Below are 18,156 nucleotides of genomic sequence, written 5' to 3' on the forward strand. Positions count from 1 at the left end.
TTTGTCCAGAGTTACATGTATGCAATATGATACCCATTTCTCTTGCTGCAGTGTACCGAGGAATAAATGGTATGTAGTTAGATGATGCTGTATAAGTATCTATCATTATTATCGTTGTTGATTTTGGAGGATGTTTTGTATGATAAAGCACACAAAAATGTTATGGGAAACTAGATTGAAATCAATTGCAAATTTGAATGCAAATATTGATGATTGACAGATCATTTTCTACTGCAGCCAATAAAATGATAGTATTCATTTTTTAGAAAAATTTATTGCCCCTTTGTATGTGATTTTTTTTTCATTTATAAAAGTGCACATTATTTGATGATTCACTGTCTCAATTCATATCATATTGTGATATTTTTTGCTGGTTGATTGTTGGCTATAGTTTACTGCATTGACTTTACAACCCAAGTACAGATTTTTTATTCTGTTTAATTTTGTAGGGGATTGTTTGGAGATCTTGGTGATTTGAGTAAGAGCAGTGGTGCAGCACAGGAGGAAAGAAGAAGAAAACTAATCTATGAGCTCAATACTACTGGAAAATACTTTGCCTTCAAGGAACAACTAAAGGTAAGCTTACAAGTGTCCTTTTGAATACAAATCAATATTAGTTAAACTTAAACATTAATACTGATTGGCTGTTGAGTCCTGTTACCATGGTAGTTGCCGTTGATGACCAAGTTACCATTTAAGATATGTTTTGTGCAATTGTATTGATAACAATATAGAATTTATAAAGTGTCGTTGATTGTTGGTGCTTGTTGACATTTAAAAAAATCTCACATTTGATTTAAGAAGGACATTTACGATTGTACATTGGAATGCTATTCAAGAAAGAATTAAACTTAAAATTTTTAATAAGACCCTTGGCTATTACATTTGCAACTCATTTCATGTCCTTTATAGCATAGTTTCAATGAAGAATTATTTGAATGGGTAAAATAATTCTAAAAATGTATATTCATACTTTTATTGAAGGAAAAATCCAACTGATTTTTGCATCATTTTTTTTGTACAAATAACTTTACCCTGCAGGAATTTCTCAGGTATTATTAATTGTATTATTTGTATAACATAACTGCCAATAAAAACTCAACATATTTCCATTGATTATTTTTCCTTAGGAACATTTCATAAGGACAGATCTTTTAATGATGTGCGCTTTGTGTGCAGTTTGATGAAAATGAGCTTATAATTATGTATGGTATGTTACAATTTAATATGATATTTTATTCAATTTGGTATTGTATTTCATTTCAGCATTCTGTTGTAAAGATAGTAAGAGAAAAGTACCTGAAGACAAGCACATTTGATGACAAAGAAGAATTACAGGTGAGTATCAAAATACCTTTAATTATATTTGATATGTATTTTTATCTTTATTAACATTTTTTTTTTTTTTGGGGGGGGGCACAGAATCTTTTTCTACTTTATAAATCATTTGTAGGTACTACTAGTTTATAAGGGCATTTTTTTTAAGTTTGGGAAAAATTGAATTACATATATAATCTGAAATACTTTACAAAGAAAGTGTCATTTTATTCTGGCTGTGCTGTATGGGGGGGGGGGGCACCTTTTTGTATGCTGCAAACATATGACATGAATGTGACAATAAACATTTTGGGTGGAATCTAGCCTTTTATCTGAGTGGTTTTGAATTGTGTGGATATTAACTATTGGCAAGGGCCAGGAGGGAGGGGGGGGGGGGGGTATTTTAAATCTGCAAAATATGATTTATGAATTGTAATAAATTTTGTGTAGAAAAAAATGACTGTGGAAATACTTTACTTGCTTGAAATACTCACTTTAAAATCATGATGGTGACAGATCTAGTCTTTAGTGACTGAAATAGTTGTTTAACCATTTTCTCTTTCTTTCTCAAATGATATTCAGGCATTCCTTAGTGAGCTATACGTCTTCTTGGTCGACCAGATGCATGTTGGAATTGGTAAGGTGCTTTCGTTGGAAGATGAGACCCCTGTACCCGCCCCTCTCACAGACTCCGCCCAGCTCAAGCACTTTGCCAGAGAGGCCGAGGTCAATGAGAACTTTGAACTGGCATCAAAATACTACCAGGAGGTATATGGTTTGGTATTGTATTGGGAAATGAATGCAATAAATTTGAAAGTGTTTGATGAAAAAGTAGATTTGGTTATAAGTTTTGTCAATCACACATTACACTGTTAGCTCCTTGAACAAATAGTAAGAAGACAAAAGGATGTGTATTATTACTTGGCCATTTTGGGGGAGAAATGCAAGAACTCATGAGAGATGAAAGGTCACTTGTTTGAAAATCTGAGAATTATTTTCAAACCTGAAGACAAGGAAACTTATTTAGAGAATTCAAGTTAAGTATTAAAAAAAAATAATGGTAGGAAATCAGATGAATATCCTAATAGTTTTCAAATAGCTTCATATCTACTGTAGATGTTTTAGCATGAATTGAAAGCAGGTTATGCAATTCATTCTTGGAAATCAATAATTTTATTTTCTTCCCCACTCTATTTTTAGCGCATTGCAAGGAATAGGAATGATGCTGATCATTGGTTTGACTATGGATGCTTCTGTCTGTACATCAATGACATAGCAAAGGTATGCTTATTTTTGACTTCTTATATAGAGGCTACTTCACTGCAAGAGTGCACCACCCAGGAATTCTCTTCTGGAGCGAAGAATTCAATAATCCTCACAGTGAATCTTTATGCCATTATGATAGTCTTGATACGTAAATGTACACCTCTTTCATGAAACTATCAGAAAGATATTGTTTACAAAAGTCACAGCGTTTTGAACCTTAGTAAGGATACAGGAACTATATGAGTAGTTTATGTCGTGAATTGGTGTGTAAAGTGAATGGTGGTATGTTCTGAAATTTTTACCATTCTCGCGACTGTTTACAAGTTGATGTTATGATACAGTTACCATAGCACCAGACACCTGTGCTTCTCAGCCAATTCAAAAGCAAGGAAAGTTATCAGTTCTGACAAAACATGTTGATGGAGCATCTCCCTAAACTCTTTGTTTTGTTTACTTTTGTAATATTTCTGATCAATCTTCTAGGCGGAAGAGTGCTTTAAGGAGACCATCTCTATCAACCAGCAACATCTTTATGGTCTTCTGCTCTATGGGGTAGTGTGTGCTATGGAGGAAGGTAATGAAGCAGCTGAGACATTCTTTGAAGCTGCTACCTGTGTTGATCCCTCAAGCATCTTGGCTTGGACTATGTTAGGTGAGATATGATGTCATTTTTTGGCAATGGGATACAAAACTTAAAGAATCATTGGAGGTTTAGTATTTAATATTGATTGCATTGATTGTCACTTACAATCAGTTTTACAAATCAATCAAATGATCAGATGTTAAGCTTTGTTAACATGGCCCGATTCGGTGATTTGCTGAAATATCTTTTACAGTGTTGGATATATACTTTATTGAATGAATCACAAGAAACAGTGTATTGCGTTATCATGATAGTGATAATCAAATACCCAAGTATGTAATGTTGTACAGCCCTATTTGCATTGTTGTCCTTTGGGGTGATTTTTAAAAACTTTTCATAAGGCATTCATAACTGGAGAATGTTCTCAGGCACTAAGTCAGATTAGCAATTATCAATATTCTAAGTTGGAATATGATTTTTGTAGCTTTTAACAATCATTTGAATGCTTGCAGAGTTAATTATTTGTAAAAATTGGATGAGGGTTATAGAAATTTCATGTATACTCTGTTGAAATATGGGAAATTGGGGTATGATATCTGATTAAACACAAGATCATGTTCCAGTATTATTAATAAGTAGTTCTCTGAAACACCACTCTGTATCCTTACTCCTCCCAGGTCTCTACTATGATGGTACTGACTGTGACATCCAGGCAGAGTATGCCTTGATGGAGGCACGACGTCTCAATGTGGCTCATGCCGCTGCCAAGCAGAAGGAGTGCAAGGCTGTTGCTGCTGCGGCTGCTGCTGCTGCAGCTTCTGCACCAGACAATGTGATAGAGGAAGAAGAGGAGGAGGTAGCCGCTCCCCCTGGGGAGGGAGAGGACCAACAGTCGGGCGTGATGGGCCAAGAGAATGGGGAAGGTGATGGATCCAAGAACGGAGAAGATATGTCCAGTGAAAAAGGTAGGAACTTATTCTTTGAATGCCTTCATTGCCCTAAGGTAGCTCGGATAGTGGTATTTGTTTTTATTGCTGCTTGTTGTGGAAGTGGTAGTGGTGGCAGTGATGATGGTGATGGTTCTGTCACAAGTGTACTTGATGACATCTGTGGTGTTTGTTAGTGATTAAATTGCAGGTGATGATGGTGGTTTGTTTGTGATAGCACTGGTTTTGTTCTTTTTAGGTGGTAACACTGATGGTGCAATTTTTAGTGCTATTTGGTGTGTAAGATTTTGTAGATGATTGTAGGTGATTGGTGGTTTTAACAATGGTAGTGTTATATTTGCTTTTAGTTGTAGCAGTGGAGATGCTGGTGGTAGTCATACTTTGTTGGTGGTGGTTGCACCAGTGATAGTGTATGTTTTATTGTAGGATGTGGTAGTGATGTTGTTGCTGTTAGTGTTAGACTTGTAGTAGCGGTGATGTTAATATTTGTGCTTGCTGTTTATTGTTATATTGCACATTGCTGTTTGTGAACATAGGAAGCAGTGTCCCAACAGTCAATAAAATTCCTGCTACCCCAACTGAACTATCTAAGAGTCAGGCCAAATCACCAGCGGTCAAGCCTGCTCCTCCAGCCGCTGCCCAGGTCAAGAAGAGGATGTCCATTTCATCAAAAGGTAAATCCTCTTCTCTGAAAATACTAGAAAAATACCAGTCTGACTTGGGTAGATTGATTTTTCAAATAAATGCATATGAAGTTTACTTTTCTTTGACTTAAATGAGTGTCAAATGTCTCAGTTGCATCATTTGAACTGTGTATTGTACAGGCTCGCTTTTTGCAATATGTTTTACTTTTGCATCACCTGGATAACAGTTTAACATGGAATGAAAACAAAAAGAATATTACAATTGAACACATATGAATACCAATGATGCATTTGTATAGAAAAGTTAGGTAAGCAACAGTGATTTGATGATTCTTTTACATAAAACTTGTAACCTCCAGATTTTTTTTTCTTCCTGTCAAAGAATTTTTTCTGTTGGCATGTTTAAGCTCTTAAATATTCCACTAATCCTATTCATATTGACTCTGTGATTTTGAAAAAAAAGTCATCATTCTCTTGAATTTTACAATAGGAATATCTAAACTCTGATTCAGAAAAAAAAATCATTTTGAACATCGCTTCAGTTAAATGTTGATGGGTTGTATGCATAGGTTACAAATCTGTTTATATTTGTTTGGTTTTTTTTTCTTTTCTTTTCCTGTGCTGTATAATGTTCTATTGCTATTTCAGGTAGCGTTTTTTTTTCAAGACTTTGACATTGGCATTTTGCTTTTAACTCATATTTTGCTTAGATGACTCTCCTTTCAAAGTTTTGTGTGTGTATTTCTGTTAATTTTGTTTGATTTCATTTACTTGTTTAGACTCATTTCAGTCTGTTAATCAAACTGGCCAGAAAGGTAACTTGTTTGCTCTGATGATTATAATGAAGCAAAGATGATTAATATATATTTGAAGTAACAAAAAAGATTGTGTGTGCTGCATATTAACAACTGCTAAATATCATATAAATGAATTGGAAATAACCAAACTATATAAATCTTTCCCATTGGCAAGTTGATGTTAATAAAAGTAGAATGTTTTGAGAAACTAAGTTTGGTGAAATCCATCACAGATTACAAACAGATTTACAGAATTATAAATTTTCTGAATTTGAAATATGCAATGTTACATATGAACATCTCCCCCATCTGTCATGTAATGTGAACTCTATTAAGAGTGCCTTTTACTCAAGAAAATTGAATTGTTTTACCTGTGCGTTTTTATCAGAATGAAAATATATAACCAGTCATTATAAAACACCCTTATGGTAATTTACAGAATTTATGTTTCATGATACATGGGGAAACTGGTCATATAATACGTCGAACGTTTGAAGTTAGAATAATTTTACACTTTAACCAAACTCTCATTGATATGTTTCTCTCATGTTCCTGCTCTCATTAAAGCCAACCTGATGCAAGGACAGACTTCCCCTTTAAATCTGCATATAAAGGAGTCTATTGAAAATATCATGGTGTCAATACATACACCATTGAAGCATTTAAATGATGTTTTTTGGCAGTGGATTTCACTGACATTTGGTAGAAACTAGCGAAATCTGTGCATCTGATTGACAGACAGCAAATTTGTCAGTGGACAATCACTGATTAGAGGTCATAATTGTGTTTGAAATAATGACACAAACACTGTCCAGACTAACTACTAACTGAAATATGTAGTGTGCCAATCAAAGCTATTATATTGTTGCACTCATTTGGTATAAAGAATGCATGATTGCTGATAAACAATTTCTTCTTAAAGAGGAATAATATATAGAAATACAAAAAAAATATGGAGCTATTCTCACATGTAAATTCTAAATTTGTTTTTATTTTGGCTAAATTTCTATTGAAATATGTAAAAAAAAAAAAATAGAGAGAAAAGTCTTTCTGAAGTTTTTTCCAATCGATTCCAGTTGTTCCATTTGTGTTATATTTTACTTAACTACTAGGAACCAAAAGGATTCAATAAGATTTGTTTTTATTTAACTAACTATAACCAAACTTTTGATTCCTAGTGCCTGCAAATATAAATTCTAATGTATTACTAGCAAAGTTTAATTATAATCAAGTGGAATACTTTATTTATTAAAGAATGTATTTTGTAGTTGTCATTTTCTGTTTGATTATTTTAATTTCAGAGGAATGAATCACACAAAGGGATGCAATTTGGGATACTTAATATTTGAATTATATCTATTGCTTTCCTTCATCCCACATATATTTTAGAATAATCAACTCTTGTATCTTGCCAGCTAGCAAAAAAAGGAATGATTTGCATATAAAATACGCTTAATTTTTCTGGGTAGAAAAACAAAAACAGTGAATAGCATCATCTAAGAACAAGAAAGAAAAGGGAGGCTTGCAATTGATTGTGTAAAATTGCTTAAAATTGTAGTAAAATGAAGAAACAGGGGTTATTTGGTGACTTAATGTATATTTTAAATTTAAATCTGCCCTCTGGAGATTTTTTGAAAACACTCTGTAAGAGTGATAAAAGTTTAAACATTATAAAAGAAAAGCTGTATGTGAATTATTAAATGAATTTCAAATCACTATCATGTACATTTTGCTATTTTAGAATATCATTACCTCTACACCCTTTTCACCCCACAATCCCCCTCACCCTCCCTGCTCCATGTCTCATCAACAATATGATTATCCCACACCAAACCACAATCCTACTATTAACATGAATTGATTTTCCCTTTCGTTGGAAGTGTGTTTATTAATCAAACACTGTGTGAAATTTCTAATGGTTATGTTTATTTCAAAGATTTATAACTAGAGTTCTATTCCATTAACAATGTGAGAATTTTAGGCATATATGTATGTTTTCTTTTGTCATAACAAGTGATGAAGAAAGATTGTGGGTATAGATTCTTTTTATAACAAGAGAATTTCAATGGCTGGTAATGATGTAATATATTATACTCCAAAGTCAACGAAAAATAACTGTGATGTTTGAAGACAAGATAAATAACAATAGGCAAAGGTTTGAGCAGTTGTATTATTCATGGAGTAATGAATAAAGAAACACATAGCTCTAACATTTCTTTTATTTACTTCATATTCATGATGCATTTAAATGATTTTGATTTTAAAAGCTGCTTTTGGGGGTTTTGCAATCAATATCTTTGATATGCAAACTATGTATCTATATATATATATTCTCATTCAGTGATATATACCATTGGTGATTGAGATACTAACTTTATCCATTTCATAATTTCAGATTACCACTTTTCAAATCTTCTCATATGATGATGTGATGCTTGAGCAAGTAGAATTAAAGATAAATTATAATTATCTCTTGACAACCTGCAATCATGTGCAATCAATTTTGTTCTTATCTTTACCATTGCCATATCAAATCCCACAAAACCTAATCCATTTATTTGTGAATGAATATATATATATATATAGTCCATCCCCATCGTCATAATCATCATCATCGTCGTCGTACTCTCTTAGGTCCAGAGCAGGTCAAACGAACAACCAGTGCTACTAGTCAGAGAGCAGGCAGTGTCAAGGGGGTCAGTCGGCCAGGCTCTGCAGTTGCCGAACCACAACAGGAGGGGGAAGAAGAAGGCGGGGCCACTCAAAAGGAAAGTCCTCCCGTCCCAGAGACCACGATCTTTATGATTGCTGTGGAGTTCCTACTGGAGGTTAAAGGCATGCAGGTAAGAACATTTTGCAGTTTAAGCTGTACCAGTACTTTTCCTTTTATAATAATACCTTTTCTTATTTTATTAGTTTTTTTCAAGGATCTCACATTTAAATATTATACATGCCAACTTTACATTGTAGAAGTTGACAAGACGTTTCTTGTAGAGTACTTACTAAGAGATGAAGGCATGGAGGAAGGAGAAAATTCGGCAATTTAAAATCTAATTTAAAAAAAAAATTCTTTTCCTTCAATTTATTTAGATTGAATTGTTTATCAAACCATAAGTTGCCTGTTATCGTCAAGTATTCATTCAATATGTCATCTCATGTAGTTCTGTGAACGTGCACTGGCCCATGAATTGTTAGACCCACTGGGAGGACCAACCACAGCCTATCATGTAGCCCTGGCTAGACTCAAACTACAGAAGAAAGCCTTAGAAGAAGCCAATGAGAGTCTGAACCAAGCACTGGTACTAAACTATCAGGTAAGATTTAAGTTTCTTTCATTTGAATTTGAATTATGTAAATTGAAAATGATGATAAAAGCAATAGATCACATCAATAACGCACCTCATAGTTGGTATCTATTCACAGAAATCTCATACCGGTACCGGTACTCATATTTCATTTCGATTGCTCTTTTATATCACTAAAGAAAACAATTACTCGTACTGTACCCATGATTATTGCCTAAAGTGTCCCTCCTTCAATACTTAAAAAAATGATATCCGAAATCCTTAAAATGGCAATGCAATAAAATTGCCCAATTTCGAATATTGACAAGACTCTCTATCTTTATCTATTTCAGCATATTCATTCTATGAAACAAGTTTGCACCAGGAAAGCACTTGAGCTAGAGCAAATGATATTTAGTGACTTGATCACTGCAGAGTGGATACACTTTACATACTTTATTATTTGTATTTTATGATTATTATTTATTATAATTAACGATCAAAGGAAAATGTAACAAAATAATAAAAAGAACAATTATTCTGACGATTTTAAGAATAAAGCTGATACATTTAAGTTTGCAAATAATTTCATTATCCTGAATGAACTAAACCATATGGCTGACAAACTTTCCTTTCCTATCCTGGTCCAGGACCCTGATGCATGGTCTATCTTGGGCCATCTTCGTTACCTTCAAGGTAACTTTGAGGAGGCCAAGGATTGCTATGAGAGGACCTTGTCTTTCGTTGCTGATGCCAGGGAGATGCATGCCATTTACCTTCGTCTGGCTTCCATTTATCTCCAAGATGGACAGGTAATTATCCCATCTTCCTAATTTGATATTTGATTTAATTAATTAATACTTTAAAAAATGTATCGTTCTATTGGTAACTTTATCCTCTTAAACAGGTTTATAATACATGTATTTCAGTTCTGATAAAGCAGCTCTCCATTTAATCATAATAACTTATAGTCAGCTAGGTTTTGTTCCATGCGGAGACAAGTCATATGTTATCAAGAATTTTGTTAAATGTTTGAAATTTTATGTTATCAAATATAAAATTAATAATGTGTGTGTAACATCATCGGTTTCACTTCATTTGCATACTGCCCATGTTGTGCACTTCCCCGCATCCCTGTTTTATTATTTTTTTTAAACCAAGAGAACTTTTTGATGAGATTTTATTGTTACATGTATGCTTGTTTGATGTTCTTTATATATTAAAATCAACTTATTTTAAGAATGCTCTTATCCTTTATTTTATCGGCTGTCTTCCAGGCTCCTTAACACAAAGTTAAGGAATTGGTCAAAGCAATGATTTTTGTCTCACCTGCGAAGCAAAGTGAGACTATAGGCGCCGCTTTTCCGACGGCGACGGCGGCGGCGGCGGCGCCAACATCAAATCTTAACCTGAGGTTAAGTTTTTGAAATGACGTCATAACTTAGAAAGTATACTTGGCCATAAGGTTAATCAAGTATTACTGAACATCCTATTAGAGTTTCATGTCACATGACCAAGGTCAAAGGTCATTTAGGGTCAATGAACTTAGACCATGTTGGAGGATTCAACATCGAAATCTTAACCTGAGGTTAAGTTTTTGAAATGTCATCATAACTTAGAAAATATATGGACCTAGTTCATGAAACTTGGACATAAGGTTAATCAAGTATCACTGAACATCCTGCATGAGTTTCACGTCACATGACCAAGGTCAAAGGTCATTTAGGGTTAATGAACTTTGGCCGAATTGGGGATATCTGTTGAATTCCCATCATAACTTTGAAAGTTTATGGATCTGATTCATGAAACTTAGACATAATAGTAATGAAGCATCACTGAAAATTTTGTGCAAGTTTCAGGTCTCATGATTAAGGTCAAAGGTCATTTAGGGTCAATGAACTTTGGCCGAATCGGGGGTATCTGTTGAATTACCATCATAACTTTGAAAGTTTATTGGTCTAGTTCGTTAAACTTGGACATTAGAGTAATCAAGTATCACTGAACATCCTGTGCGCGTTTCAGGTCACATGACCAAGGTCAAAGGTCAATGAACTATGGCCGAATTGGGTGTATCTGTTGAATTACCATCATAACTTTGAAAGTTTATGGATCTGATTCATGAAACTTGTACATAAGAGTAATCAAGTATCACTGAACATGCTGTTTGAGTTTCAGGTCACGTGATCAAGGTCAAAGGTCATTTAGGGTCAATGAACTTTGGCCGAATCTGGGGTATCTGTTGAATTACCATCATAACTTTGAAAGTTTATTGGTCTAGTTCGTTAAACTTGGACATTAGAGTAATCAAGTATCACTGAACATCCTGTGCGCATTTCAGGTCACATGACCAAGGTCAAAGGTCAATGAACTTTGGCCGAATTGGGTGTATCTGTTGAATAACCATCATATCTCTGTAAGTTTATTGGTCTAGTTCATAAAAAGTGGACAAAAGAGTAACCATGTATCACTGAACATCTTGTGCGAGTTAGAGTAGTATTCAAAGTCAGCACTGCTGCTATATTGAACCGCGTGATGCAGGTGAGACGGCCAGAGGCATTCCACTTGTTAAGATTGATTGCATTAATCATTTTAGAAGCAGCATGAAGACAACCTACCGGGTGATTATGATTTATTTGTTTTATTTTTGCAGTATGATAAATCCAAGACAATATTCCTGCTTGCCTGTAAGAACTCTCCATCTTGCATATCATGGCTTGGTGTAGGCATTGCATGCTTCAGGGTAAGTACACATGGCACCTATTTCATAGACCTGGGGGATATTTCACAAAAACTTGAGCGTGACTTGCACAATAATTCACAGTAGCGTGCATTATGAAATGCATCACCACATTGGTCAAATCATACAAAGAGAAAGTGTGCTACTGTGTATTAATCAATAAGACTGAGTGTTACATATCATGTACATGTCAGCATTGAAGTCGCACTTATTCTTTGTGGAACCCCTCCTCCCCCATTCATTAAAGTACGCAAATCTTTGCATACGACTAGGATATGAATTCTTGAAATGCGAGGCCAAGTATTTTCCCCACATTCTTATTTATTTTAGTATATTTCAAATGAGTTTATGGTAGTGTTTAAAAGGCGAAAAAAGAAATTTCTTGAAGATGTAGTTTTGCAGTGAAAATAAATATCAGATCTCCATATCTCAAAATATTCTTATACGTTATATCTTGCCATTTTCCACTCATAAAGTTGGATATCGTTCCTTTAAAAAGAGTTTATGAAACTAATGAAACACAAATGAAATGCCCTAGACTACATGCTGTGCATTACTTGTCAGTATCAATGGAAAATACACCATGTGTGTATAGGACTTTTTACTGCAGTATGAGGAATGGTATCTATTCAGGATTGCCACCTGAAACAGCAACAAAACACAATATATGCACCAAAAAAATATTTTTAGCTGTATTCTCTCAATCTTGTAATTTTCCTACTAAAGATGGGATTGTAGACATTTAGGCATAGACAGTGTAATTTTCTTATGTAAGAAATGAAGTGCTTATCTTCAGATTACCTTTCAATAATCCTTGTTAAAATCAAGAGGTGTTGGCCAAAGACAGCAGGGTTTGGGTTGTCGTGGTAATGATCTAATACAATCCAATCCGGTAATTTTCAGAGCACCACTATCTAGCCGCCTTTTTGAGGGCACAAATGAGACTGAAAAAAATGTTGTCGGTAGTGGTGATCAGGGACCTATTTTAGAAAGATTTGAAATCAAATGCAATTCTGAAAGTCAAACACAACTTGATTGTCAACCAGGGTGCATTTGAGACTCACTCTTGACTGTTTGAGTAGTTTTAATCAAAACTCCTTCTGTGAAAAATCCCCTGAAATGAGACCAACTTTCATGAAATAAAATGGCTGGAAACCATGCAACTGAATAAGCCAATATTCTGTTGTACACATATTCTGACTATAATTCACCGTTTCAGCATAGATATAAGTTGTGATTTAACACTTTTGTTGTTTTCACATACAGCAATGGAAATATACAGAAGTAGAATTTTTGAGTGATGTGGTACATAGTAGCTTTTAAAGATATACAACTTGTGCTAAATTTCAACTGATACAGTATTGGTCTGTTCCCTTTTCATCAATAGCTTGGAGAACTGTCTGAGGCAGAGGATGCTCTCTGTGAGGCTAACATACTGAACAACAGTGACCCTGAGGTTTGGGGCTACCTGTCACTGGTGTGCCTTAGGACCGATCGGCAGCAGGAGGCCGAGCAGGCCTACAAGTACTCCCTCAAGGTCGGACTATCTGATGAAGGGCTCCTAGAGGAAATCAACAAGACGCAGGAGGAAGTGGGGTTTGGTAACCCACAGTTCTGAGTAAAGACACAGAGTAACATTGCTTCTATCAATGTCAAAGATGGTTCTGGAGGGGGTTTCACAGAGTGAAAGTGTAATGTAAAGTCTTAAAAACAAATGATCTAATGGCAGTTGGCATCATCCTTTTGATGAATATGCAGAAGCGCATACCCTGTGTGTGAAGCAACCATGACAGCGATGCCTTATGCTTGTATTCTATAAATATACACTTCATTTTCAATCACAATTATGGAAAGCCAACAACGCAAACTTCTAAAATGCATGTTTATTCAAAATGTTTCCTAGATATGATGTATGTTCAGGGCCCAGGGTGTTTCATAAAACTGGTTATAGAGTTAGACATGACTTTACAAGTGACTCGAACACCTTGCGGTAAATGAAAAAGCCATAATTTTCCCTGGTGTGGAAGTTAATTTCATTACTTTAATCACATTTTGACAAATATTATAAATTATAAAATTTGCATTGAATTGCTTTAGCAACAAGAAGTTTTATCATTATAAGATTTTATTTCAAACTCTAGCTGATGATGATTCAAATGATTGAGCACCCAATAACATTTTCTAGTCAATCATAAAATCATGCTTCACTTTAATATCAGAGTTATGAACACACTCTGTGATGTACTAACAAAATCCAAAATAAGAGGAAGGGGTGAGTCGGTGATATATGACAACATGCATCAACAGGAAATCATTTTCAATGGTTTAATATGCTCTTAGCATTGATAGAACTTATTTTAACCTAACTCAACCACACTTATAGAATGCTAGTGGCTTAATTATTCACAAAGTACAGATTAGTTATATCCTGCTGTGAATATGAAGAGAATGAAAGTATGAATATAAAATGAATTTCATGAATTAACTACTAATAAACTATGTCTGTCATTGATATTGAAGAAGAAACCTAGCATTCCATGCAAGTGTAGATTGGAATTAAGCCTCGGTTGAATTATGAAAAAGCCATGCATGAAGGTTTAATCTTGCAGGTTATTCCTAAAAAGCCTTGCCAAGTTGAGCTTCATCTTTCTACAGAATAGCACATTGTCTTTCACCATATTTAATTAAACATCTTCCTATTTGTTTTCATTGTTTTCCCTTCCCCAATAATGCACTACTCTTTAGATTGTAAAAGCAGTGGATTCTTCATCCTTCTCTTGACATTGAAATATTTTTCAGGTGTTCTATATTGAATTTTAAAGATAAAGCAATCCATATATTATCTTCTACTTTATATTTCCGTCCAAGCCACCTCGTCTTCATGCAAACAGTTAATAGTAAATATACAAATTACTTGAGGTAACTTGTAAATAACTATTGTTTTATTATTATGTACATAATGTAAACATGTATGTATTTTGTATAATTACAATATTATTAAATGATATATACATTAATGTAAGTAATGAATTTGAAGTTTTAATAAATATATCTAAATGTCATATGTTGTTATTGTTTTCAATGTTCTCTGCACAAACCGTGTAAGCTAGGGTAAGTGTGGATTGTTCTATGCATTGATTTTCCAGTATGTTGTAGAAGGCAGAATGGATGCAAAAATTAGCCAAAAGTGAAAGCTTACTAAAAATGGTATTTGAGAGCTGGAATCAGAATTGAATTTTGAAGTCGTACCAGTATCTCTTTTCTTGTCTGAAGAAAAAAGATAGAGAAAGGGGGATATTAAAAAGAGAGATGAGGAAAGAGAGTGGGGGAAATAATGGAGAACAGACAAGAAAGTCAAAGAGAAAGCACATGAAGAAGAGAGAGAGGGAAGAAAGAAAATAAACCATTCTTGTATACAATGCATATCGTTTCTATGGGCATCCAAAAGACTTTGACATTAATATGAAAAGGAAGAGGAGGAAAAGGGGAAGAAGCTGCAATAATCTTGAATCACATTTACTCGGGAAACCGCCTTCATAGTAAAATGAGAAAGTTATTGAAAGACGTTGGGGGCTGACACATAAAATCAAAATACCATGTAAAAATTTCCTGTCTAGAAAAATGATTTATTTGCATCAAAATACTCATGATCTTATTTGGTCAATTATTATTGACCATTCAAAGTTACATATTCAACATAGGTCATTCAAAAATGATCACCTTACCTTAATATATAAGGTCAGGCCAAAGGCCTTTTTGTCGCTCTAATGATAGTTTATCAACTGAAAGAATTAAGAAAGGGTGACAATTTACAGACTATTTCTGGAACCGGATCAGGGGATGACAAATCATAACAGAAAACAAAAAAATGTTGAAAGATCATCATGAATGAGGAAAAACAAAGATATTGACAATAAATACACATGATGAATACTACTTTCAATTGAATTCATAAAACACCATCATTTCCTCATCATACTAGAGGAACATGTATCTCTTCAATCAGTGATCAAGTCATTTAGCTTCAGAATTAATGTCACTGACTGTAATTTGTTTTATTTTTTCTGCTTTCTAACAGAATTAACACAAGGATGATGTGATAGGATCTTCCCCGACATTCAATATACAAGAAAACATTTGCTGACTGCTCAGAATACTAGTTAAGAATGATGAAAAAGTACAAAAAACCTGCAACCTTCCGATACAACCATTTCACTTTTTTTGTTTCTTTCATTGAAAGATAATATATCACAAGGCAACTTCAACGTCTATAACGGTAGCTTCAGCTGAAGCCGGGGTAATAATAGAAAACGCTTTGTATCCTCATGCAAAAAGCGCTATACAAATCCAATTATCATCATTATTACAAGTAAGTCATATGGTATTTCAACCCAATTTCACATTTTAAAACATGCAACACATTTATTATTATGTCTTGATAATCATTTTAGAAACAATTCTAACTTTCTGGGCTTGCATTTATTGTTATCCTATTAAATCAAAGAAAATATTCTTATCTAATTTTTTTGTTAATCAGCCCCTTGTGATTACCAATGCATCATATCATTACGTCGCTTAAAGATAAGAAAATAGAAAGACATTTCAATATACAATATCTACAACATTATGTACAAAATAAACATATATACATTCTTAAGTATTTATCTTTATAAGTATTAAAGACGCATGAATATAGCTTAAGAATATAAAAGAGAGAAGTTATATCCTCTTGCACATTAAAAACAATACATTTTTTATATTGAAGTGAAAGTGTAATGACATATTTAAGGTATCAAAAGAGATTAAACCCATTAATTTGTGAAAAACATTTTTGCGGAAAACATTTTATTGAAGAGCTTACACAAGTAGCACAGACAATGAATAACTATATGAAATGAGTAAAATAACTATAAATTGGAGTAAGAGCTACAGTGTGTATAAAAACCAATTAATGACAATTTAGAGGGGTATATATTCATAAAATATTGAATATATTACAATCTAAATGCCAGAATATGAAAAAGCAACTTCTCAGCTCTTCATAGATACATTACCTTTACATCTAACACCACAAATTAAATAAAGTGATGTCAAAGACATCACATTCAAATGATTATTTTTTCTCTCCAAGTTTAGGCAAGTAATAAAGGCTGAGATGAAACTCTCACTGATGCACGAACTAGGGGATTTCTTTATCACTGGAAATGGCCATGTTGGTATGAAATTTATGAAAAGCGGTATATAAGATTATTATAATTTTGGATAGACCTTCTTTTTTTTTTTGGAGGGGGGGGGGGGGTTATGTCATTGAATGCAAGGCTAAAAAGGTGGATTTTCTGACTAAATCACCAGTTTCCATGCACTTTTACAAAAACTTGGAAAAAATGTCATTCAGATCAATGAATTCAGTTACCCATGATGTTAATGATACAAGAAAAATATATTCTGAAAAGTTCAGCTAGTAATATTCATTATCTTCGTAATATTTAAGGCCTCTAAATTTCAATTACCTTAATGATATGCATTGTATATTGCACTGACATTTACATAGCAATTGAAAGAAATACATGGCAATTTAGAAAAAAAAGCAGCATGCCTTTTTTTTAAATGGAAGAAAAATATATATTTAATTTGAAATGTTGACATAAGTGGGATGAATATCACATAAAATGATTTGATAGACACAGAAATACATTTGCCTGATATAGTGTTAAAATACATGTTTCCCATTCATTTGAAACATATACATGTATGTACATTACTGTGGTGTGAGGTATGATACTTTTTATCTGAGGTTTGTGAATAGGAGACTAATTCTATGCCTGGAATTTGTAATCTCACCTGTTATACTATAAAATGAATGAGTTGTAATTCAAGTTTACAATGCAAACAACATGGTCGGAACATGCTAAACAAGATAAAAGGCTTTTTAAAGACATAATAGGCCCATTTTTTTATGCATCAGTGTTTTTGGTTTGAAAATGGAAAAATAGAGAAAAAACAACTAAACTAAAACTGGCACTGCAATGGAAAAGTCAAAATCTGTCTCTTCATCAAAATTTAACATTGTAAAAATTCATATCATTCCCTTTCCTTTTCTTTTTTGTAACTGTTCCCTATCAGCAATCATAGAATAATTTCCAAAGAAAGTACTAAATGAAGTATACCCATCCCCCAAATTTGAATAGTCCATGATCTACATCTCAACCGCCTTTATGAATTCCATCAATCTACTTTATATCCTATATCCTGTCCCCCTTAAAAAGGGAAATATGTCAGAAAAATATAACCCCTATTGATGATAATAATAATGATGAATAATAAATAAAAACAACAAAAACAGAACAAGATTTAAAGTTGTCATGACTATTATTCATATGGATCAAGTACCGAACTTTTGTAACTTCATCTAACTTAAAACAAACATTAACAGAATAAATTAAGACTGCAGCAAAAATGATTAGCTACATAAATAACATTTAAAATAATGACTGCACACATGAACCAATAATAAAACACAATGAACATAAACAATACTAGTAGAGTGATATATCAATACATTAATAATCTATATATTAGTA

The 18,156-nt window shown here is 33.5% G+C and overlaps 1 protein-coding gene across 6 annotated transcripts in view; it reads left to right on the forward strand.

Annotated features, from left to right (window-relative positions):
• Positions 1-14,634, forward strand: part of LOC121419134 (cilia- and flagella-associated protein 70-like) — a 29,173-nt gene extending 14,539 nt beyond the window's left edge. For 3 of the 6 annotated variants that reach the window (XM_041613456.1, XM_041613457.1, XM_041613455.1), the window contains exons 15-26: positions 450-576; positions 1,267-1,338; positions 1,900-2,085; positions 2,518-2,598; positions 3,067-3,235; positions 3,844-4,131; positions 4,650-4,787; positions 8,141-8,397; positions 8,716-8,868; positions 9,489-9,650; positions 11,489-11,578; positions 12,963-14,634. In XM_041613456.1, the coding sequence (XP_041469390.1) occupies positions 450-576; positions 1,267-1,338; positions 1,900-2,085; positions 2,518-2,598; positions 3,067-3,235; positions 3,844-4,131; positions 4,650-4,787; positions 8,141-8,397; positions 8,716-8,868; positions 9,489-9,650; positions 11,489-11,578; positions 12,963-13,193 (1,954 nt within the window). In that variant the 3' untranslated portion in view covers positions 13,194-14,634. Of the gene's footprint in view, positions 1-449; positions 577-1,266; positions 1,339-1,899; positions 2,086-2,517; positions 2,599-3,066; positions 3,236-3,843; positions 4,132-4,649; positions 4,788-5,536; positions 5,573-8,140; positions 8,398-8,715; positions 8,869-9,488; positions 9,651-11,488; positions 11,579-12,962 lie in introns of all 6 variants that reach the window. The other 3 variants (XM_041613458.1, XM_041613459.1, XM_041613460.1) reach the window with 3 other exon arrangements.
• Positions 14,635-18,156: the final 3,522 nt, after the last annotated feature.

The sequence above is a fragment of the Lytechinus variegatus genome, chromosome 7, assembly GCF_018143015.1.
Source record: "Lytechinus variegatus isolate NC3 chromosome 7, Lvar_3.0, whole genome shotgun sequence".
In the NCBI taxonomy this organism is placed as follows: Eukaryota; Metazoa; Echinodermata; class Echinoidea; order Temnopleuroida; family Toxopneustidae; genus Lytechinus; species Lytechinus variegatus.